Genomic DNA, 25,675 nt, shown 5'->3' with positions numbered 1-25,675 from the left:
CGGCCGATACCTAATCGTTGTACTACCATACATCTCCATACTGATAAAAGATACAATACAGATACAAGAGCCCGACCAAACTATCGGCCGACTAAAAGTCTGCAGTCTGCGGGCTCTCTTAGTCGTACACAATTTTGTTTGGAATGACCTTCCGAGTTACGTCTTTTGGTTTACTATACCTTTTGTTTTAATCCCTGTATAAATTCAATATAATCATGTATACTATAAATTTTGGATGATTTAAAATAAAAGTCAAAAATTTAAAAATGATCGCACTGATCCTTTTTATTATTTACTACATTATTTATTTATTATCTTACAAATTAAGTGGTATTGAAAATTAAATACATTGATTTAACAAAATATCGGATGCATTTAATGCAAGTAAGAAATTATAACTGGACACAAATCAGTAGATATTATTATAATGATGAATTTTAACAGTGTTCGGGTCAATAGCAAACACATCTAAAATGTACATGTAATTTTTCAAATTCACAAAATATTAAGAGATAAGTTTTTTTCGCAGAATACATCAATAATTATAATTTTGTCTGCTGAGTGTTAAAAACACACTGACTATACTGATTATAAAAGTAAAAACTTGCAGCAACAAACAGCGCGAAAGCTTAAAAAAAACGCAATAATTTTTTGAACGTCAGATTTTTTTATATTTTTTATTATCGTTCATTATTTTTATATTTTGTTTGTTGTATGACGCGTTTTCTTATAACTTTCAGCGCTGTTCGTTTATTGACTAATACCTGAGGTATTTAAGCAGCATTCGTGAAAATCATAATCACAAACAATACACTCCTGTCATGTTTATTCCTAATTCCCGGATTGCATTTTAATTTAACACATTACGTTATTATTAATACCATACAAAACGATCACTGAAATAGCTTTAAAAGAATCACAATTTAAAAACACCCTGACCAACTGATGTTCATAACATACAGTCTGGGGCCAAGACACCTGATCCATCCCAGGTAGCATTGTCACTATGAGAGAGGTCAGGTATCTTTGCGCCAGACTGTACATGTTCTCGTGTATATCACTTGACAATTACCTATAGGTGCGTCCAAAGATAGCAATCGATAATAATATGCTTCGATATACAGTAAAGTGCGCTTATACTAGTTAGGTGACATTTTATCAGTCACCATCAGTATGAAACAGTTCAGAGTTGGTCCCATAATGAAAGTTGTTCAGTATGTTGGGTAAATACAATGCTAAAATGTCACCCTATCGCTTTTTTGGACGCACCCTAAATTATGGCGGCTTGCAGCACAAAAGTCGCTCGACCAAAGAATCGTCTCGACAAATAACACCCACTTCAACCACTGAGTACTTTAATTAGGTTGAACTTAAAACGGTTTAACAGTAAATAAAATGTGGACAGTTTGTTGCTTTAATTTTGTATGTGACAAACCAGCTTGTTCGTATATTTTTATCTAAGATCTGCCAGGTTTCTATTAGTTAAGTCTTGCTGCGGATAGTCCTAGCTAGCTTTACGCTGCGACCAGCCTTATCTTGACACACCTACAGTATTGCCTATCCCCTCCTCCCCGTCTAGAAGTGGACCCCCCCTCTCTTCCTTCCCCTCTAGAAGTGGAAGCGTATGTCCCAGGGCCGGTCCATGGCGGCGGCGGGTTTCCTGACGACGAGCACGTCGTTGCCCTTGTGGAGGGTCATCTGGAGCGCCGTAGCCTTGTCGCCTGCGGGTGGTGAATGGTGTTATAAGTTTGGTGATACAGCATGTTAAGCACATACATTATATGTCTAGATTCCACAAATGCCACAATTATATGACAGGTCTGTGATGTTAAATATATTGTGAAGAATATTATATCCTACCTAAACATGAATTTCAGTCTTGCTGAAGTAAAAATGTAGTCAATCAAATTGCTGCAAAACAAATCAATCTCACAAAACAACGACATCAGTTGTTTTGTTTAATTTAATTTTGGGTTTGTTGGCTGAATATATAAAAATACTGTGTCCAGTAGTGTATACTTATGGCACTGTAGCCGCGCAAACTCAAGTTAAGATATAAGTAAAAATTGTAATTGTAATAGATATATAAGGAAAAAGTTGAAAAGATGCTCGAGGAGTTTCTTTCGCCATTTCTTTCCTTCTCAATGACGGGGCCTTTGTGAAATGGTGGTAGATGACTATCGACAAATAATTGTAAAATTTTACGTCGATTAAACCATTTGAATTTGAATTTTAAGAGTCAACTCTAGGTGGACAAATCATGGATCAAAAATATTTCAAACTAGCTCTATTGATTACTGAGGCGCGAGCATAGGATTCGATACTATTTTCGAATCTACACGAAGGGTCGCTTTTACCAAACGCTAAACGTATTTAAATCAAATTTTAAATACATTTTGTACCAACTGACAGACGTATGACAGGCTACTAAATACGTTTAGCGTTTGGTGAAATTCCACCTAACATGGAAAAAACAAATGCCACTTTTGGAACTAACAAATTTGCCTTACATTTTGACAGTGACAGTTGACGATACGCAACGTTAACGGAGGATCGAAACTTGTGCTCACGACTCTGATATGTTTTATGTCACCTACATGCATTTAGTGTTTGGGCGGTCCTTCTGTAGGATGCTAAATATCTCTTTTGCTAACTGTACTCACCCTGGTGCAGCTTGGCGGTCTTGGGCACGGTCTTGATGCCGGCCACCACGATGCGCTCCACCCACGAGCGCGTGGGGTAGCTGGCGTTCTTGTTTATGAACCTGGAAACATACGAGAGTTTAATCAATCATCGCTAAATATCTTTGGGCGATTGTCATTGATTTCAAAAGGAAGGATGCGCCGGTCCTATCCTTTGGTCTAAATAAAGTGTTACCCGTGTGTCTTAAACTAGTTTACACTTCATATTATGCATAATAATATAACAGCTAGTTATCGCATATGGTTGAATTCAGATCCATTGAGTTTTTGTATTGGCTGAAAGGACAGGAATCCATGCCGGCTAAAAAAAATATGCAGTGTTGTTGAGTATGAAGTTTTACTAGCGCCATCTATAATCGGTTTTTGTCTATGGTAGAAAATCTCCCATTGAGCCGAAAAGCTATTAATTTATAACAATGAATGCACTCACCAGTGCAATTCCTCGGGTTTGGTCGATTTTGGTTGAATGAATCTGTGTCAAACATTTCATGAGTTTTAAATACGTTATTTACTGTGACATATCCACAACCAAACCCTTTACCTTAATATTTTATGTACAAATTACAGTGTGTTATTTTGTATAGTTAGACCATAAACCATCCCAAAATATTTTTTTCTTCTTCAATGCCTCAGTTGATGGGTTAATTTAGTTGAGAGAGATACTCTAAGACTTCGGACTATACATTCTGCTTTTTATGCTCAGCTCAGGAATAGCAAAAAGGTTAATTTCAGACACTATTATGACGTACCACGTCTTATTATTATTAATTAATTTAGGGATACCAGTTAAAAAAAGATAAAAGCTACCATCGTTTTCCGTTCTGAAGTTAAAATTGCTTGACCCTAGTAAAATTTCTGGATAAAAGTAATTAATTCGGTGTACTCACGAGTAGGTGAGCGACTTGCCGTCGTAAGCGAACTTGGCGTAGATGTACTGGTTGTTCTTGTACTCGTACGTCGCGCCGTCGTCGATGTACAGAGTGCCCTCCGCTTTACCCTGCAACAAATTATATAAAATGATTACTGGAAGTCTACAGCGTTTCCTAAGTGGTTTCTTTAATTTGCTACACCCAATGGGCAAAATGACATTGTTTCTATGGGTAAAATTACATTGTTTCTACAAATATAATAGATCAACTTCTATGTTACACCTTAGGTACTTGTACAAGTAATTTATGCCATAACTAGCTGTTCCCGCGCGCTTCGCTTCACCTTAAAAAGTGAATGCAGGATCTCAGGAACTCCATACCAAATTCCGTTATAATCGGTTCAGCCGTGTGACGTGAAAAAGTAACAAACATACACACATACTCACAAACATTTGCATTTATAATATAAGTATTAAGTATTAGGTATAATATATGAAATGTGTTACAGCTTACAGCTTTTAAAATTTGAAAGTAACCCTGTGAAATTTGAAAATATGCCAAAGAATTCAAATATATAAAAGGTGATTCTGCACACCGGTAGCCTTTAAATTTAGTCATGTCAAAATTTAAAAGACTTTGATCGAAATTGGATTTAATTTACATACGTCCTCATCCAGCGCCACCACTAGCGTGTAGGGGTCATCTTCCATCAGAGCTGACGAGCGGCGCACGCGCTCCTTGCGGGCGACGACGGAGCCGCGAGCACCCCGCACTGGGCCGTGGTGGACTAGGCCTCAACCCTTCCTTTATTGGACGGAGACCCAGCAGTGGGGGCGTGATGGGTGGAGATGATTATGATATTGCTTCTTAATTGGCGTGTGTTATAATGACAATGGTAGCTATTCTGAAGGCAGAAATTCTATTCTAAACTATTATAAGGTCAATGGAAGCTATACTAAAGGCAGAAATTCTAATTTTAACGCTGTCAAACTATAAATTTTGCTAGCAAAACTCACATTTACGGTATAACTTAAAGAGTCGATATTTTATTTAAGAAATTAAGGTTTTGACCGCTTTAAAATTCGAATTTCTGCCTTCAGAATATCTAGCTAACAATGTAAACACCTGTAAAACTTATGGATGCAATAAGTGACTGAGTATTGAGTATACATACGTCCTTATCCAGCGCGACCACGAGCGTGTAAGGGTCGTCCTCCATCAGAGCTGATGAGCGGCGCACGCGCTCCTTGCGGGCGACGACGGAGCCGCGACCACCCCGCACTGGGCCGTGGTGGACTAGGCCTAAACCCTTCCTTCATTGGAAGGAGACCCGAGCCACACAGTAGGGACGTGATGAGTTGTGATGCATCATGATGATGATATTGGTTTGGTTCTTTATTTGCGCGTGTTATAATGACAATGGTAGCTATTCTGAAGGAAGAATTTCAAATTTTTAGACCTGTATAACCTTAATTTCTTTGATTAAAACTTGACTCTGTGAATGTTCCGGGTAAATGTCTTTTTTGCCAGCAAAATTAACAGCGTTAAAATTTGAATTTATGCCTTCAGAATACCAATGTATACTTGTAGAGGTACATACGTCCTTATCCAGCGCCACCACGAGCGTGTAAGGGTCGTCCTCCATCAGAGCTGACGAGCGGCGCACGCGCTCCTTGCGGGCGATGATAGTGCCGCCGCGCTGGTACACAGGGATCTGAGAACGGAATGATTGATGAAGATAGGTGGAAAGATTGGTTGCCTAAAGTTTAAAGGTATTGTCAAACAGGACGCGTTAATAGCGCGCTAACTTGACGCCGCGCAATGACGCTAAGATGTGTTGTATTTCTATGGTAAAATACCGTAAAACAGAGCGCCAGCGCTAGCTTTGCGTTGCGTACTGCGCTCTGACTCGCACTAGTAACGCGTCCTGTTTGACATAGCCTGAAAGTTTACCGAAGTAGATACTATAATTGTGTCAGAATTTAAGGAGCATAAAATAGCAATGGCAGTCGACATTCCCTTAATAGGTAGGCTGGTGTTCCAATACAAGTATAAAAATTCATTTATTTATAAACACTTTATTGTATAATAATAGAAACAGTTACAAAAATGGACTTAAAAGTAGTAAGTATATACAGAGGCGGGCTTATTCCCAAGAAGCAATTTCATGCCTAAGAAGGCGTACCACAAGGCGAATTCTTGGGCCATTTTTATTCATAATTATTTATCAGATTTACCAAAATTCTGGCGTCTTTTATCAACTGCGTTGTTGATGCTATGTGTACAGCCCAAGATTTACAGGGTTGTCACAAAGGCTATTCTAAGCCAAAAGGGGATGACGCAGTGAAAGTGTTTTTTTCGCGAATTTTCAAAACTCTTAAAACAAAAGTTGTTTAGAATGACCTTTAGAGTCATCCATTTTCGGCTTAGTATATAGTCATACCTTTTTGCAACACCCTGTATCTCCCATCAAACCCACGCGCTTACCTTAGAAAGACCAGCATCCACATTGATCCACCCAGCGGCTTGGGTCGCGTGGTAAGAGTCCACGTCGTACCACACGGTCTTGGACTCCCTTCCCGGCAGGTACACGCGGCGGGACGTCGCGCCTTCCTCGAACACTGGAGCCACGAGGAGCTTGTCTCCTGTGGGGTGGGGATAAATTATGAATTAAGGTATCATATAATAAAATCTAGTACTGATAAATTATGTACTTAAGTAACCCTAAATGCTCTAAATGAAAGACTATTTAGTCATTCATATTCGGCTCTTTTTGGTCTGTAATAGTTTATTAGAGATAACTAGTAGCATGGTATATGTTTTGTAATGACTGTTTGTAGCCAAAATAAAGAAAATAAAGAAAGAAAAGAAAACATAATGAGGAGATAAACAAAAGGTGTCATTTACGTATTTTGCTTTTTCATTTCTTATATTGCATTATGCAACAAAAAATTCAGCAGGAGTCATATTTCGAAAAAAAAACAACCTCAAAAGCTGTTTCCGTTACAAAAGTTTCTCATCTACCGGGGCTCATTGGGAGAGGCCTACAACAGCAGACTTTTACTTCTTCTCGTTGTGTCATTGATGAGACATTAGAGCCGAGGACTAGAGTCACCGTAGAACAAGCATTAGTCAATCATATTTGACTGTTGACTGCCCAGATTGCGCCGGAGGACAGTTTATGTGTCACTCCGGGATTCTCCTTTCAAGCATCCTAGAACTTTTGCTGTTTAACAATGATGAAACCTCAACAATATCTCACCCAACAAGTACTGGTCATCGATGGCATAGGTTTCCGTTTCCTGAGGGTACTGCATCCAGTGCGCGCGCATCACCGGCACGCCGGACACAGAGTGCTCGTAGAATAGTGTGTACCTGGTGAAGATATACAGGGTGATTAGTGTGGAGGGTAGTAGACGATCGTGGTTTTTAGGGCTGGGTTGACATATAAAGGTCCTTAAAGGAACGCTAAAGTTACGGAAAGCCATAGTTCGCATCCAGTGGCGTGCTTTGGGAGAGGCCTACGTCCAGCAGTGGACTGCTATAGGCTGATGATGATGATGAAAGTTACGTCGAAAAAGAAGGTTATAACGAGGGCAGGTAAAGGAAAAATATTACCTAAATGGCGGTCGTTAAATAAGTTGCAGGAAAGAAAGACGACTACGACGCAATTTTCATATTACCTACTTCTTGCGTTATAGCTTTCGGAATATCTATGAGGTATACCTCAGGGCAAATTCTGGCACCACCTTTATTCCTAATCATGATTATATTTTATGACTATTAAGTAAGTACAGCTTGTTTTAGTTATATTTACCAGAAGTCAATAAGAGCGTATCGTCTGCGTACAGCGTCTCTGATGAGCTGCGTTGTAGATGCCGTGAACAACCAGGGCTCGCGCCTCTTGGTCTCGATGTGCGAGTGAGACAACTAGCCTTCTGTCTCTTTCACTTATACATGACTTACATACCATACCAGAGGATTTATTAAGGATTTTCTTACATACTTAGCTGGAAAGATTTTAATGGATTTTCTCCGCAGACAAGGGGTACCTCAAGGCGAATTCTGGCGCCACTTTTATTCCTCAATATGTAAGTTAATACTTTTTAGTGATATTTATTTACCAGAAGTCAATAAGCGCGTATCTCCTGCGTACAGCGTCTCTGATGAGCTGCGTTGTAGATGCGGTGAACAGCCAGGGCTCCCGCCGCTTCGTCTCGATGTGCGAGTGAGACAACTAGCATTCTGTTTCTTTCCCTTTATACACTGATGACTTAGTAGGTATACCATACCAGAGGATTTATTAAGGATTTTCTTACAGACATACCTCGAAAGGTTTTAATGGATTACGACGAGGGGTACCTCAAGGCGAATTCTGGCGCCACCTTTATTCCTACTATTTATTGTATATATTATGTAATAATAATCTGTGTTTTAGTTACCAGAAGTCAATAAGCGCGTATCTTCTGCGTACAGCGTCTCTGATGAGCTGCGTTGTAGATGCGGTGAACAGCCAGGGCTCCCGCCGTTTAGTCTCGATGTGCGAGTGAGCGCGGAAGAAGGGTTGGTATGCTCCCGCCTGTGAGAGAAAGAGACAGAGGTTATGTAGGTATATCCGGTTCGCTGCAAAGAAGTTGACCCTCTTACTAGAAATGTCACTCTAAAAGGGGTCATGCTTCTTTGTAGGCCACTATACATAAAACGGTATCACAGATGTACTTTTGAAACTGTTTGGTTTTATTTTCTAGCATACCACTCTAGATCCTTTGTTACTGAGCAGAATGATTTTTGTAACGCCTAAGGATCCCTTCTGGGATTTAATCAAGTTTATTTACGGATAAAATGACAAATGTTTGATTTAAAAAATAACTTTTAGTTTAGCCAGCAGTAAATTAAAATTCGGAATAATAAAGCCCTGAAGACTGTAGACACTTATACCTTATTGGGAAGAAAAACTTATAATCATGTATATTATGTGCATAATGTATATTAAGTGCATAATTTATATTATGCCCTGAACATATAACACCCCTCACCTGGTACAACCGGGTCATGAGCTCGTCGCCAGGGTTCTGGAAGAAGCCGCCCACGTCGGAGCCGCAGAAGGAGACGCCCGCCACCGACAGAGACAGGCACATGGGGGTCGACACGGCCAGGAAGCCCCACGTACTGGTGTCTTATCAGTGCTACTAGCTGGCTAACTAGTCACAATACTACAGTCAAATACCTACTTGAATCGCGTTGGTCCCATGATAAAAGTTACTCAGTATGTTATTATAGGTAGATTGACCTGCCTTCGGGTAATACACTGATAAAATGCCACCATAAATAACAGCCGAAGCGTTACTCGACTTAAGTTACCTAATATGTCACTGTCAGGTAGATTGACCGCGCTTTCATTGCGCTTTTTTACTGTAAATCTGTGAAAAAGACTATATATTTTTTACTAGTGACGGGTAGTACACTGATAAAATTCCGCCCTATTCAAGAAACAGCGAATGCGTCACTGCAAAAAGCACCTTTCGCGCTTATATCTCTACGATTTTGGTGCATTTAGCCAACTTTCTCAGGATTCTTTCATCCCTTCACAGGATTCTTTCATTACCTGGTACCACCGGGTCATGAGCTCGTCCCCCGGGTTCTGGAAGAAGCCGCCCACGTCGGAGCCGCAGAAGGAGACGCCCGCCGCCGACAGAGACAGGCACATGGGGGTGGACACGGCCAGGAAGCCCCACGTACTGGTGTCTTATCAGTGCTACTAGCTGGCTAACTAGTCTCAATAGTACAGTCAAATACCTACTTGAAGCGCATTGGTTCCATAGTAAAAGTAACTAAGAACGTCATTTTTCACGTAGATTGACCTACCGACAGGTAGTATACTGATAAAAACACACCCTATTTAAGAAACAGCCGATGCATTACTTGAGAAAAGTTACTTAATATGTAATTGTTAGGTAGATTGACCGCGCTTTCATCGCGCTTTCTTACTATAAATCCGTGAAAAAGATTATATAGGTATTTCACTAATGACGGGTAGTAGGTACACTGATAAAGTTTCTCCCTATTCAAGAAACACCTAATGCGTTACTGGCGAAAAGCGCCTTTCGCTCTTATATCTCTACGATTTTTGTGCATTTAGCCAACTTTCTCGCAGGATTCTTTCATCCCTACACAGGATTCTTTCATTACCTGGTACCACCGGGTCATGAGCTCGTCGCCAGGGTTCTGGAAGAAGCCGCCCACGTCGGAGCCGCAGAAGGAGACGCCCGCCACCGACAGAGACAGGCACATGGGGGTGGACACGGCCAGGAAGCCCCACGTACTGGTGTCTTATCAGTGCTACTAGCTGGCTAACTAGTCACAATACTACAGGCAGTCAAATACCTACTTGAACCGCATTGGTCCCATAGTAAAAGTTACTCTATGTCTTTTTTTAGGTATATTGACCTGTCTTAGAGTAATACACTGATAAAATGCCACCATAAATAACAGCCGATGCGTTACTCGAGAAAGTTACTTAATATGTCATTGTCAGGTAGATTGAACGCGCTTTCATTGCGCTTTTTTACTATAAATCCGTGAAAAACTTTATATGTATAGTAATTTCACTAGTGACGGGTAGTACACTGATAAAATCCCACCCTATTCCAGAAACAGCTAATGCGTCTAACAGAAATAGCCTTACACTCTTATATATCTACAATTTTTGTGCATTTAGCCAACTTTCTCGCAGGATTCTTTCATCCCTACACAGGATTCTTCCACTGACCTGGTACCACCGGGTCATGAGCTCGTCCCCAGGGTTCTGGAAGAAGCCGCCCACGTCGGAGCCGCAGAAGGAGACGCCCGCCACCGACAGAGACAGGCACATGGGGGTCGACACGGCCAGGAAGCCCCACGTACAGGGGGGGATTTTATCAGTGCACTACCCGTCGGCAATGAATTAGATAGTTAACTGGGTTTTTTCGCGTATTCAGAATGGATACTATAGTGAAAAATGCTTAGTTTGTCATTGAAGTACACTGATAAAATTTCATCCTATATAAGATCACTCAAGAATGCCCCTATTTTTGTGCATTTTGCTTTTTTTAGCAATAAATCCGTGAAAAATACAGCGTTTTCATATAATTGAATAGGTATTTCACTGGCGACGGGTAGTACACTGATAAAATCCCACCCTATTTAAGAAACAGCTGACTCATTACTCAAGAAAGCGCCTTTCGCGCTTAGATCGCAAAATATTTGGCTCATTTTGCCCTTCTTGCAGGATTCTTTCACCCTACACAGGATTCTTTCATCCCTACACAGGATTCTTTCATTACCTGGTACCACCGGGTCATGAGCTCGTCCCCAGGGTTCTGGAAGAAGCCGCCCACGTCGGAGCCGCAGAAGGAGACGCCCGCCACCGACAGAGACAGGCACATGGGGGTCGACACGGCCAGGAAGCCCCAGGTCGCCGCGTTGTCGCCAGTCCAGACTGCTGCGTATCTGGTGAGGTTATAAAAGGTTAATAAATACAATACGTAATACACTTTATTTGTACTAAAAAGAAAATTACAAAATTAATTGCAAATTAAGGCAGTTTTGGTCAAGTTTATGAGGTAGGATAAATTAATGGCGAAGCCAAATTTTAATATCCCACATAATTAGTTTGTATTTAGATAATTTGAGCTGTTTTGGATCGTGTTAGACTTTAAAGCCGTGGACTGTCCGAATTTTTTATGTAAGGTTGCGTTCCTACGTGAAACAGATCGTACTGGACCAGGGTCTACCGTACTCGACCTGGCCCTACAGTAAGTATATTAGTGAGTGATAGTTACCTCTGCGTGCCGGCGAAGGCGGACCGCGTCAGTATGAAAGGACGGTATTTGCCCGCGTCACGGCTGAGAAGACCAGCGTGTGTGGCGCGCACGTGGAACAGACCGTACTCGTTGTGGATGTGTCTGGAATTGTAGATAAATTGTAATAAAAATAATAGTGGAATAAACATGGGGAGGTCTTTGCCCCGCAGTGGGACACTAATATAATTAATATGGCTATGTAAAAAAATGTAGTAAACGGAGTCAAATCAAACAGGACACATAGGACAAGGCGAACGGTCATGAGGCGTGATTTAGTATTGAATTTTGAAATAGACGAAAGCAAAATCAAACGATTTTTGAAACTACAACGATAGCGCTACGTCAGACAATGCAACTGAATACTTAAAATTCAGCTTTGGATGAGTCATAGGACTAAAACTCGCGCGGTTGGTCGTAACGTCTCGTAATTTACAGCTTTCACTCTACTACGAGTTTTTAAATTAAAACTTTTTAACCTTCAATCAATGTAGATACGACCGATAGGACCGTTAGTATGAAATTTCACGTGAAATTACATTAAAAAAAAATCTTTAAAAATAAAAATAATGTTTAAAAATTTAAAAAAAAAATAGTTTTTTTTTTTATTTTAACTTTTTAATCAAAAAAATTAAATTCTATTAGGTATATTACAAAGAGACAGTTTTTATACGTTATGGTCTCAATAACACAATTTTTTAAGGTTCGTATTTTCTCATAGAGATCCTGTATACAGAGTATCACAAACGGTTGATATTGTCTCGTCGAGATCTTGTATACAGGGTGTCACATACCTGTGTTCCCAGAAGGAGGCGATGCCGGTGTGTCCGTCCTGAGGCGGCTTGTAGTGGCGGCAGTCCTTGGGCATCGTGATCTCGGGGCCGTTGAACACCTGACGGGGTAAATTACCTTTTAGTTATACTTTATAGATACGTATTTAAATCTTGGTTTTGTAAACTTCAGCTAAGACTGTTGCAAAGCTTTCGCTTTTACTTTAATTTCCTTGTGTATAAAATTATTATTTTGTGTTCTTATAAATCAACAAAGAGTTAGTATTATTATAAGAAAGATAAAGTTGAAAAGCAGCGAGCAGATTCTTTCGTAATTTCTTCTCCTCAGGCACCTATCCTCTGTGAAATGGTTATAGAAGTTGACCTGAAGATTTTCCATCCTGCTAACCCTGAAGGATATTGCATCTTTTACAAAAAAACAACACCATATTACAGTAGTCTACATAATAATATGCCATGCCAGACTTTCGTAGTTTGCTAACACCCTGTATAACTCACACTGGGCTCGTTCATGTCGTTCCATATGTGCACGTCCCGGCTGGTCCCGGGGAAGTGTTCATAATGGTACCGCTCCGAATAGTACTCCGAGGCAGCTGGATTGAGGAAGTCCAAGTACGATGAGGATCCGGGCCAGCACCATCCTGTAGATAGATAGATCATTCTTACATAGACAGAAATTACAAAACTGTTTATTTTTTAGTTTGTTTTTATGTAATTTTTGTTTTTGGTGCCATTAAAGTGTATTGTATTGTAAAAGAAAAAACACAATAAGAGTTATAAGAGTAATAATGAGAGACTAGGGTTGTCTGGAAGATTATAGTACTTATATTAATATGGATGCAATACCCAGCATGCCATGTTGTAGACAGACTGCTTCAAGCGGTATACATAATTATTTTTATCGAATAGTTCCGATAAGATTGAAAGTAACCTACACTTGTATACCAACCAGCGATCAGTTGAAGTTGTTCTCTCCACTCACTAGATAGCGCCACTGTCGAAAAATATAAAAAATCGCGCTCGCTTCGTTTTACCAGTCTTGCGATTTGAGCAAGCGCGACTTTTATCCCGTTTTATCTTGCGCGTCTTACACCCCATGCTACACAACCATGACGTACCTTCATAATCCTTGTCATCTTTGTTCTTCACGTAGAGTCCGTTATCAGTGGCGTGCTCGTGCAGGAAGTAGCCCGCTTCCCTCTTGATGTGGGGGTCGATGATGACCACCATCTTGCGTCCCTTGGCTGTCAGGTTGGCCACCATGTCGCCGGCGTGGCCGAACTTCTCCATGTCCCATGTGAAGTATCTGCGGGAGGGATTAAAAAAAGTTAGAGGCCTATGTCCAACACAGCCCTATATCCATCAGAGACCTAACTTCACCTAACTCCATCACTGGCTTATTTCTAACGGGGACATATCTACAACGTGCTATCTCCATCAGAAGCTGGTAGGATCTAAAATCATTACATATAATTAGGAATAATAGTGGCCCCAGAATTTACCTTGGGGTACGCCCCCTATTTATTCTGGTAACTTAAATTTTGTCGTCATTTTGCATACCTACTGCCAGCAGAAGGACACTGAACGTAGCTTTATTGACCAATAACTAACTCTTTTTTCATTCACTCACTTTTTCCTGTCGGTATATTCAATGTCCAGCCAGATGACGTCAGCAGGGATGTCATGCTTGTCGAAGTTCTCGTCTAGAGTCCTCACGTCTTCTTCATCCACGTAGTTCCAGCGGCACTGGTGGTAGGCCAGAGAGAATTTCTGCAAGAAACGGATTGCAAAATTACTAAAAACATCGTAAGAGAGATATCAGGCAAAAATCGTATTTTGCTGTGCATAGGGCAATACATTTTGCAATACAATACATACATAGGGCAATACATAGGGCAATGCAAGAAGCATTCTCAAGTCAAGTATCAACCGTATAATACTACGAATAATAGTATACGAGTATACTGACTGCCCAGTTTCCATGCCCTAAAGAGTGAGCGACTTACGCTATTCTTCTGACTGGCTAATCCTTCAGCCTTCATAGTTATCGGCAACACGCTAAGAAGACTGTGCCCCTCTCACTCAGATCTCACTCGGATGTCACGTGATACTCACCGGCGGAAGCGGCGTGGGTCCCGTCAGCCGCATGTACTGTCTGGTGGCCTCGGCGGGGGAAGGTCCCAGCATCACGAAGATGTCGATGATGCCGCTCTCGCTCATGAATCTGAGGGTTAAAGGGGATAGGTTAGTTTATTTGTTGTTAGTATTGCTTTCGGAGGACAAAAAAACTGTGGACCAATAGGGTATGGGATAGTCAGCTGATGATGAACCATTATTAGACGTAGATTTTAGATTTTTTATTGTAGCTAGTTTTAAGACAATATGGGTACTGCATTACTTGAAATAAATGACTATTTATTATTATTTTATTTATTATTATCTAGGGCAAACGCATACAGTTTTGCGTCGTAGTAGCTGCAAATCTACAACTATAGCTAAAAAAATAAGAATGTAAAACAATAAGCGAGAATAGTGACAAGTCACAGGTAGTTGGCGAGGCGCCACCATTTTATGAATATTTCTCCAACTTTTAACTCTGAAACGCTACGATACTCGTTCCATTTTATGGTCCTCCGGGCCTACCTGGCGTCCTTGGCGGCGGGCGCGTCGGCGCCGGTGACCAGGTTCACGAGCGAGGAGACCACGGCGCCGGCGCGAGCCCACCTCCACCCACGTCTCAGTTGCAAGCACATAGAGCCGTAGGGGCTATGTGCATTAGACCACGCTGTGTTTATTTATACTTACAACGCTCTTTGAGCGTCGCCATTTTGAGAATATATCTGGTATTTAGTGACTTTTGCCTCTTATCAGCTTCGATTCTCCTTTTTATCGTCCTTCGGACCTACCTTTAGAGTTTTTTTTCTTGTGGATCGATATTTCTCCCACTAGTGTCTCCTACCATACGCCCTTGGCTACCGGTGCTCCTTCCCTTTTTACGGTCCTTCGGGCCTACCTGGCGTCCTTGGCGGCGGGCGCGTCGGCGCCTGTGACCAGGTTCACGAGCGAGGAGACCACGGTGCCGGCGCGCGAGTCCACCTCCACCCACGTCTCGGCCGAGTTGTGCCAGAAGACTCCCACTGTGCGCTTGGAGCTGGGGAGAACAGGAATATAATGAACATATCCTTCCACCCAGGTCCGCTTTTACGGATACGACCGCCTTTTATGACTTATTTTTGTACAAGAATAAATAATATTTTATCTATCTATAACATTATACTGCACATAATTTAACATAAGAACGTCTTGCCCCAGAATTGAAAGAATCTACAAGTCATAATTATACCACAATGTTCTTACAATGTAGGAAAACAGGGTGAGGAAACCTGTACATCTAGATGTGTGAGCCCTCAGCGGACCAGCGTGGTGAGAAAAGTTAGTCGCTTGCGAAAACACTTTAGACCTAGAGGATATAAACAAAGGTTCCACTCGAAAGAACCAGCTGCAGATACTTCCATCCTTACATAGAATAAAATGGAATAGAAGATAATAATATATAAACTTACCCATGAGCGTACATAACAGGAATAGCTCCGTAAATAGCCATGGTACTGTCCAACTCATACTCAAAAACGTCCAAATTGAAGAGTCGGTAAGGTTCAGAGTTGACTGTCGAGCGAAGAGCGAACTTGTCAGTGTGTTCGGGGATACCTGCGGACAAAATATACTTTAAACCGGGTGTTAAACAAGCAAAGCAAAATTTTTATAAACACTTTGTTATAGTCAGCTGCATAAGTAGCTGTACATTTTTGTACCTTATCAAAGTCACAAACTGCATTGTCAGTTTGTTATGTAGCTAGTTTGACAAGGAACTGAAAGCTACAAAAACGTTTGTAAATGATAAAGTTAACAGTACAGTGTACAAAATATCGAAAAGCAATTTCAGCCAACCATCGAATGATGTATTTTAATTTGATGGTTGGTAGATTTAATCAAATTTCTAACCCGTAATTTTTTTTCTTCTTATTTTGTCATGTCTCGTATTTTGTAAGTTTTAATTGGGTTGAATATGATCAGTTTGTTTATAGATGTTATCTAATTTGCTGGTTCACTTCAATTAGATAACTATAAATCTCAATCACTGCAGATTATGCTATAATTAATTGCCATTAGCGTTTACGTGATGTTTTGCTCGTGTGTAACCCTCGACCTTTCATTGACACGAGTACAATGTACTTTATGTTAAACTGCTTATAAGATAAGGATAGTAACGATAGTAGAATATTCAGAAAGTCCAGAACAGGTTGCACGGCATCTTTATCGACATAGATATATACTCGTGTAATGCACGTCCACCAATCTGATCACCATAATAATGTGGTTTTCTATAGATATAGTGACGTTTATCTACGTCGATAAAGGCGCCGTGTCACCAATCTTTGATTACGATCGGAAGTTAGTAGATATAGGACAAGATAGGATAGCAAAGCCTGCTGTGCCCCTATTACTTTTTCAGATAAGTACAAATTCAATGAATGAGTCCTATGAGTAATTATTAAAGAAACCTCATAAATTATAAACCCCTAAAAACTCACCGTAAAGGTTATCGGCCTGAGGGAAGGTGACGTCCAGAGACACGGCCTCATTGCCTCTTGGCTTGGAGTCGTGGTGCGACTTGAAGTTCTCACCCCACGTGCCTTCCTCGTCCTGTAGACATACAAGGTTTAGTATGCCTATAACATACTGTAAAACTATAAAGTCCTGATAACGGAAGTGGATTGTAACTATTTGTTACAGACTTTTTTTAATTGATGTATTATATTTATTAAAGGACAAATTCGAAAAAGCCATAACCAAACAGTACCAATTTTATTTTTAAAATGTATGTAAATGTAAGTAAATAACTGATAATGATAAAAAGTCTTTGCCAAATCTCACTCTTTATTGTCATGACTTTATAGTTGGACTGTAATCGACATGAAACAAATTAACCCACCCATCCGTCCATAAAGAAGCCACACAAAACACAAATCATTACTATCATAGACATCAATAGCGTCTAGCCCCATGTATAACATGAGTTGGCTTTCACTTGGCAGGCAGATTGTAGATCGAAAAGGTGCTCAAGGAGTTTCTTACACAATTTTCTAAGGAGTTTCTTTTCCTTGGTGTATTTTTTTTTCTAATAAACAATAAATTTCAGCACATTATTGCTTAAAACTCTACAGTCCTTTTTGTAACCTACAAACATGTAATAAACATAAGCCCGAAACACAATAAACAAAACAAGACATTCACAAAACACTCACAACAGCAACAACACTCTCCCCGTTCTCATCAACGTCCACCTTTTCCTCCTTCGTTCTCAGCGGTTCCACTTGCAGTAGACTCTTCTCGTTCAGCACCACAGCCACATCCCCACGGGCATCCAGGAAATCTATCTTTAGCGGGTCCATCGTGATGATGACCTGGTGCCCTTGGCTGTTGGCGACAGTCAGCTTGCCGTCTTTCTCTGATAGCAGTTTTAGGCTGGAAACAAATGATTAATTCTTTTGTATAATAGAGATTTCCTTTTGTTGTTTTTTTTCATATATGCAATGCATTAAGTAAAAATTCAAAAGTAATATTTTAGAATGGTTTAATTGATATCTATACTTGTCGAAATATAATAGGCCTGTTTGGACAGCTACACAAATTTGCTATTTACTCTTGATTTACTTGATGAAATACATAAAAAGACACAAATTCTGGCATATTATTTAACGGCCGCAAGAAAAAAGAACTTTTAAAGCACCAAAAGTTTTTTTTTTTTCATATTTTGTTTGCCAACTTGCAATTGGTTTAATATAACCATAAGCAGTTTATTTCATTGTTTATTTGGCTTTGCAGGCATACCGTCCCATTGTCAGGTCAGGTTGCCTTCTTAATGTATTATTATAGGTCTATGTTATCCCAGATATTTTTTCTTTTTAGTCTTCTGGTGGGTACATTACTGGTAAGGTCAGTGGCCAGTTTGTTTGGGTGATTTACAATCCTGTCTCGGTAGGTTCTTGTAAGTTTTGCAACCTCCTCTCTCATGGTAGGCATTTTCAAATATTCATGCACCTCATCCATTCTGGACAAAAGTTTACCACCAAAAGTTACTTATTGTTTAGATTTTTTATGATTTAGATTTGACACCAGCTGTCATCCCATACATTTTGGAACAAGTATAGTTGTAGGTGATTAAAAAAAATACATTTAGAACATACAATCTCTTATAGTCAGGATTCTCCCATGATGTAAATTATTGTCTTATATTACAGTTCAGTCCAAACAACTTGTCAGTTCCTGAAGTTGAAGTTCAAGGGCTGACTAGGAAAATTCAAGCTATTATCGTTTACGCTTTGTACATGTCTGTAAATATTACCTGTCAGTCTTGGGCTCTCCATCCAGCGCCAGCTGCGTCCTGTACCTTGGGTACAGCGGCTCCGCCTCGTCCATCTCCACTCTGAACGTACCGTCCACGAGGGCTGACAGACGGAGAGCATATTTCCACTGGAAAGGGAATGTTGTTTTATTTATATAGCTCTCTATTGGGGTGCTTATTCAAAGAACTATTCATGGAAATTAAAACCTTAATAATATTTTTTATATGGCCCTTAGTGTTGGTGTCTTTGCTGGGATCAATTACTATGTTTAACCATACTGAAGAAGCTGAATCTACGTAGAAATACCACGAAATACGAAACTGGCCAGTATAAATACCACGAAATAACGACACAAGGACAAAGGAAGTGTCGATTTTTTTGGCACGTACCAGGACGGTTTTTTTCTCATCCTCGACACTGACGGAGTTCACCTCCGCAGACAGGACATTGCCGTGCACTATAACTGTATCCCTGTTCAGAACAAATGGAGATCTCTCCGGTTTAAACGCACGAAGTCTTTTGCAGAACCCGGACTGATCACAGCTCTTGAAATTGTTTTTGTCCACAGCCACACTGCTGTACACTGCCAATAGTACGGCCAAGAAGCCACAGATGAGCTTCATCCTGAAAGAACATAGAAAATTCAAGTTAATTTGGTAGAATGAAGGTTAGACCGGTGGTGAAGGATTTGAAACATGATATCTCGATACTTACTTGGCCAGTAACTGGTAAATTAACCACCGGAGCCCCGTGAGACGTGAATGAGTAATATTGCTTACTTTATATCATCGCAGATGAGCAAAATTCGCTAATAAACCCACTTCAATTTTGAGTTTTGACAAAAATTACGTGGAAAAAATACTGTGGCTTCGCTGTAATGTTGCCAGCCTATGCTATGTCAATGTCATACTTTTGCATATTGAATAAACATTTTTCACAGAAAATTTACAATGTACATTTTTTATCTTTGCTAAATGCCACTGTCTGTAATTTTTTAATTTATATTTTTGAGATTGAAATATTAATATTTTCCTAACATTACGTAGCAAAAGACTCAAAAAAATTAAATATGCCGGGAAATTTAAATTTACAAATGACATCACTGAGACAAAGTTCAAACCTCTTCTTGTCAAAAATAGGGTGACCATTCTTTAAAGCTTTTAAAGAACAGACCTAATAAATTATTATTTAGAGCCAACCCACATTATTAGAATTTGTTAGTTACCTAAGGGGTGAAACTTATGTGAGTGAAGTCAAAATTAATAGTCTAGTTAAAGTGATGATTAATTAAAACAAAATTTTTGAAATTTATGTTTTTATAAATATTTTTTCCTAGAATAGTTTTACAATAAATAATAGGTACAAATGGCAAACCAATAATAGACGTATTTTATTATTGTTCAAGAAAACCTGCAGTAGACTTGGTAAGAATGTACATTTTATTTTTATAGGCCACACAAATTGATTAGCCTACAATAGTAGGTAAGTAACTAAGTTAGTTAATTAATAACAAGTAAAATTTCAAAACTAAACTTACATTTCATTATTTTTATACGCATAATAAAACAGATATCATTATACAAAAAAAACCAATACAGACCAGAAAGATGATGTACATTCCCTTCTAAAATATAATAAAAATTTAAAAGTTGTTTATGATAAACTAAAGATAGTACACCTACCTACCATATTACTTTCACGTGGGTAAGTATTTGATGAGACTTAAAATATAAAATAACTAGGCATTTTAAAATAATATTTAAGGGCAGATACGTAACGTTAGCACTTAGGTATTGCGCAGCATGTATATTTTTTTTACAAACATAAGTATCACAGCCAGAAAACGAAACTTAGTTAGGTAGATACATATAGGTACATAATGTTTAATAGAAAGGCACATATAAATATAATTATGCATTTATATAAAGACAAGCTTCTTATATTATCTATATTATATATTTCAATGTTTTCCAGGATATTAAACGTACTTACGTAAGTCAAAATTAGGCAGAAAAGTAGATAACCACTTACTTATACTTAACTAAATTGATTATGCCGTACGTTATTACTGCTCTATAATATGACTTAGTTAACTTATTTAGATTTAACTTAGTGGACATTTATTTTTGATTAAGTCTTCTCCACTGCAACTAGTCAAAGCAAGTGCAATCATGTGCCCCTAACTCCTATGTACCTGTTTAATACTTATAAAGACTCAAACATGGCCCTGATATGTAGGTACTAAAGCGTGTAAAGAGATATTTAAGAAAATGTTAAAATAACTTATTGAGTTAGAATGTGTTATTTAAAAAATCCTCTTCTGTACGTACTTAACCTATTAATAATGAACAAGCAATAATTTATGAATGACTTACAAATACCTAGGTAAATACATAGATTGTATTCTAGTCGAATAGTTGTTTCTTAACATCAATAAGTAGTTAGGTACCCGGTAATTATGTGTCGTGTATACTTACATAGTTTCATTCAATTTTTTTTCATACAAAAAGCGTGAAAATTAACCTAATGCGTCCCAATTGCCAGAGCTTTTTTTATCTAGATACTTAATGTGATATTAAGTCTGTTAGCTTTTGAACATTGCGTTGATCATCTGAAATGCCAATATACCTATGAGAATAGGTATATTGTTTGTTTGTATAGAGGGTGAGGAATTGCACGCATCTGCGTCATTGCACGACTGGAGGCATCCGTGGACATATCTGAAACAAAAAAATAATTAATATAGATAGGTATCTTGTAGTAATTATTGCGTCGTAGTGAAACGGATATGGCCTCGTCCTTCATTGCTCCTCCTCACACCCTCGCTAATAAATTCTTTTCAATTTACTAAAGAATGTCTGCACAATTTCGTCAAAACATTGCTTACCTATCATTGTAGTAAAAACGGCCGCAGTGCGACATCCTGATAATTTCAGTGTCAGTGGTGACAGTGCCTGAGTCCAGCCCACATCCCCTCACCGTTATTGTCTCGCCGGTGTCATCTGTAAAGTGGATTTGGTTTATTGCCTCCATGCTCTGCAAAGTAGTTAGGTACCTACCTACAGTCAGGAAATTAAAAAAAAAGATAGCTATTTTGCAAGTAGGACCTAGGTAATTCTTGTAATTTCGTTTAAGTATGATTAATTTAATTTAATGTTAAATATATAAATTATTTATTGAATAGACTACTTAGTGCTTAAATAAAGTTACCGACATCAATTTAACATTTGCCCAAATATTAAGTTGAGCTCCATTGGCGTTTTCTTGGTCTTGACTCAATAGATACATGTACCATGTAAGTACTTAACTACCTACATGTTGCCCTGTGTACATTATTAATTAATGGTAAATATAAGTACACTACGGTTCTAAATTTTGAAAGTAAATTATAGGTACTTTCAAAATTTAGAACCGTAGTGTACTTATATTTGCCATACTTTCTTCAGTGTAATTTTGCTGTGAAAAATGCAAAGTTTGTTTTGGCTTAACTACTGTTTAGATAAACTACCTACATACTAACTAATTGGAATTCCTCAATTTTCAGGAAAAACAAAGAGAGTGCATTAATACCCACTCACCAAACACGCCATTGATTTTGATGCATGAGGTGGCTGGAAATAGCCCGTCCCTGCCCTTCCTGCCGCCCATGCACGGAGATTCCAGCATCGCCAACGAATGATTGTTGTGAAACGGGTCGTCGCACGCCGCGAATTTACCGTTCATTGATACACATTTGAAACAGTCAATGCTGTGAACTGAAAGTACGAAAAATATATTCGTTAGGGTGCATGTAGGTACAATATAATATATCTAGCTAGCTAGGTACCTACCGGTAGGTAGTACCTACTAAAAACATAGACATAGAATTATTATAATCTGTTATGTATTCATGACGCTCTTTATACAGGTACATAGTAAATAGGTATATGAATACCTACACATCAATGGCACAGTGTAGACCAATTTAACACACATAGTTAACTTGACTGGTTCTATCATATGAAAAGATACCAAATATTTCACGCTGCATGCAACAGCTGGCCAGCGGACTGTGTTTATATTAACGTCTTAAATTGAATAAACCAAGTCGATCTTAAAATAGACTATACCTGTGGAGACTATTGATAGAAGAATTATGATGTTCAGAAACACCAAATCTTTTCTTGATGTCATTATTATAATTTATAACAGGCTGTTGTAGGGATCTGAAATAAAATAAAATAATATGCGTAAAAAATACATGAGCCTGAGTTTTACCTGAGCCTAAAAATATAATAAATAAGTGTAAGTTTATAGGTTGTGTATAAAAGGCTAACGAAGTAAAACATGCAATCAGATATAAATATAACTTATAGGTCGATTATACTAAGTACTTATAGTAATAGTAGAGTGTACGTAGGTACTAACTGTGATTGATTGTATACATGCAATCAGCTATATATCTATTTTATTTAAAAGTAAAACACCGGCCAAAGGGGAGTTGGACACTCGCACAAAAGCTTCAGTTTCTTTTTTTTTACAAAATATAACACTTAAATTATAACACTTAGTTATTATAAGTAGGTACCGACTACTTAAATATTTTCGGACACTACAAGATATTTGTTTAAAATTTTTAGGTAGGTACCTACTTAATTTTAATTGAAAAAGTGAGAGATTCCTTCCTACTCACAGAATCATGGATACCTACAATGATTGTAAATCATCCTAACTAATATTATAAATGCGAATGTAACTGTGTCTGTCTGTCTGTCTGTCTGTCTGTTACTCTTTCACGCCAAAACTACTGAACGGATTTGAATGAAATTTGGTATACATATGGTCTAGACCCTGAGATAGAACATAGGCTACTTTTTATCCCAGAATTCCCACGGGAAAACTTTTTAAGGCGAAGCGAAGCTCGCGGGAACAGCTATTTAATAATAAAACACTACTGCCTCACCTTCAGTTCAACTTACCTTAGTAAGCCAAAAACGAAATCAATACATAACCCATGCTTTTGCAAAACAAATACTAGTTCTTTCACTGAACATTATTAAATAACCATCTAGGTATCTTATTTTGAACGTGTATTGTATTTAAATAGCAGAAGTTAACTGTTAACCGTGTGAGTTCTATATTTGAATGTTCTCCCAAGAGAGAAGCTTAATCTTCAATAAAATACGTTCTACAAAGCTTTGGAGGAAATATCGACTGACTTGACTGAAATTCAGTGGAAAAGCTTCTGAAAAACTTTATCGGTGTTGCCATAAGAAAAAACCTTTTAGAAGTTTCAATTTTGTTCCTTTTTCTGAGATATAAGTTATGTAGTCTGGCCATGTGTAAAAAAGAAGATGAATTCATGGGTAAATAATTTATGCGCTAGATGCAGTACCATGCTCCAAAAAAATCATCATAAAAACGACACACTAGTAGATATAAAAATCTCTCACAATAGTAGATATAAAAATGAAAAAAAACATGATATATAAATAATGGTTAACTTTTTATTATTGTCATAAACATTGCTCGTAGTTCATTTTATTAATTATTATAAATATGAAACACACTCAAACTTACACACATTTAGTATGAGTTTTGATTTAACGTCGAAATCTAAAACAATATAAGGCTGATAAAGCTTAAAAATACAATCTTCACTTAGTTTACATCTGCTTAAACAATTACCATTAATTAATATGAAAACACTATCATCATTTTGATCAACAGTTTCTAACAAATAACACCCGTATTTGAAATTACATTCTTTTATACGAAACATACTGAACTCTGCTTTTGGAATAACGAAACTTGAATTTTCTGCCAAATATTTTTCGTGTTGCCAGAGCGAAATATTAGCCACTTGCTTTTTCAAAAGTGTATTCAACCTGTATGCTAAGCCATCTTTCTTGTATCTCATCTTTTTAGACTTCTCCACACAAAAATCTGCTTCATAACTCTCTGTGGAACCATTTTTGCTAACAGGATTTGAAATTATTGATTCAAAACTTGTTTTGTTACTTTTAGTTGCTTGTGTCAATGAGCTGATGATTTCAATATCTTCTACTGATTTCGTATCAACTTCAGTTGGTGTCTGCGTCTCTACTATGGAATGTTGAGACGGGTTCTCTGAACTAAATTGGCAATCGAAGAACGATTTCACTTTCTTTACAAGTTCTGAGTCATGGTTAGTTTTCAGCAATAGACTGTCATCTAAGCTGGTATTTTGGCTGGAATTCAGGGAAATATCTTTATTCAAATTAGTATTATTAGAATTTCTCATTCTGTCCGTTTCATTATGTTTTTCACATTTTGTGATTTCAACATTATCATCAAAATTACCTTCTTTATCATTTAGATTATCCATGGCTAGCTCAACTGTTATTCCTTGTTTTGGCATTTCCGTTGTTTTAGCTCCAAAAATAGGAGACTTTCTTTCGGCTTCTAAATCATTTACATTGTCTATTCTGGACTCATGCTTTGAATGGTTAAAGAGTCTTTTCTTTATCTTTTTCATAGGTACAATAGGACTAGCATGTTTAGATTTCAGTATAGGGCTCTTTAAAGACAGAGTTGTAGGTGATGAACATTCTTTACTAGCCCTGAAAGGAGGAAAATATTTTGGAGAGCATTTAAGTATGGGAGACAGTAAAGTAGACTTTTCTGATTTTCTGCTAATAATCGGAGATTTTTCCAAGATGGCTGAGGGGTTCTGTTCTCTCGGCACATCGATTATGGTCACGTCTAAATTGGAAATGTTCTTCATAGCTTTGTTTTTGCGTTTTCTCTTTCGATAGATATTTTTGTTGGTTATGTTACAAAATCTTTCACTGTTGGACACATTTTCGTAGTCACTCGATTCGCTTGAAGACCAAGATATTTCTTCGGTTGGTTCTTGTGAATTTAACAATCGGAATTTGGATGCAAACATATTTTTATTGTGTTTTGGTTTTGGTAATTTTGCAAAAATGTATAAACAAACAATAATATCAAGAATGTAAGCTGTCACTACTGCCACAGAGTACCTAAATTTCTTATTCTGAGTCACAGTATTTAGTTTTGTTACGTTGTTGTACTTGCAGTCTGACG

General features: G+C 38.3%; 2 protein-coding genes across 2 annotated transcripts; both read right to left on the bottom strand.

The window, feature by feature from the left end:
* Window positions 1–1,228: 1,228 nt before the first annotated feature.
* LOC105392853 (neutral alpha-glucosidase AB) lies at window positions 1,229–19,501 on the bottom strand. Its single transcript, XM_048630050.1, has 21 exons — window positions 19,322–19,501; window positions 18,997–19,231; window positions 18,607–18,734; window positions 17,507–17,726; window positions 16,793–16,904; window positions 15,764–15,908; window positions 15,214–15,351; window positions 14,316–14,424; window positions 13,831–13,970; window positions 13,319–13,506; window positions 12,699–12,841; window positions 12,204–12,301; window positions 11,392–11,514; window positions 10,894–11,059; window positions 8,014–8,150; window positions 6,834–6,946; window positions 6,059–6,216; window positions 5,172–5,285; window positions 3,590–3,699; window positions 2,664–2,764; window positions 1,229–1,721 (listed from the first exon to the last, which is right to left on the bottom strand). The coding sequence occupies exons 2-21, from the start codon at window positions 19,228–19,230 to the stop codon at window positions 1,609–1,611; spliced, it is 2,790 nt and encodes a 929-aa protein (XP_048486007.1). The 5' UTR covers window position 19,231; window positions 19,322–19,501; the 3' UTR covers window positions 1,229–1,608.
* Window positions 19,502–20,508: 1,007 nt separating this feature from the next.
* LOC105393683 lies at window positions 20,509–25,629 on the bottom strand. The gene is made up of 4 exons (XM_048630046.1): window positions 23,566–25,629; window positions 22,717–22,812; window positions 21,495–22,362; window positions 20,509–21,327 (listed from the first exon to the last, which is right to left on the bottom strand). Exon 1 carries the CDS (start codon window positions 25,515–25,517, stop codon window positions 24,138–24,140), a length of 1,380 nt encoding a protein of 459 aa, XP_048486003.1. The 5' UTR covers window positions 25,518–25,629; the 3' UTR covers window positions 20,509–21,327; window positions 21,495–22,362; window positions 22,717–22,812; window positions 23,566–24,137.
* Between the last annotated feature and the right edge of the window lie 46 nt (window positions 25,630–25,675).

Source organism: Plutella xylostella, chromosome 24 (assembly GCF_932276165.1).
Source record: "Plutella xylostella chromosome 24, ilPluXylo3.1, whole genome shotgun sequence".
In the NCBI taxonomy this organism is placed as follows: domain Eukaryota; kingdom Metazoa; phylum Arthropoda; class Insecta; order Lepidoptera; family Plutellidae; genus Plutella; species Plutella xylostella.
The sequence above is the reverse complement of the archived record's forward strand: the minus strand, read 5'-3'. Positions and strand labels throughout refer to the sequence as shown.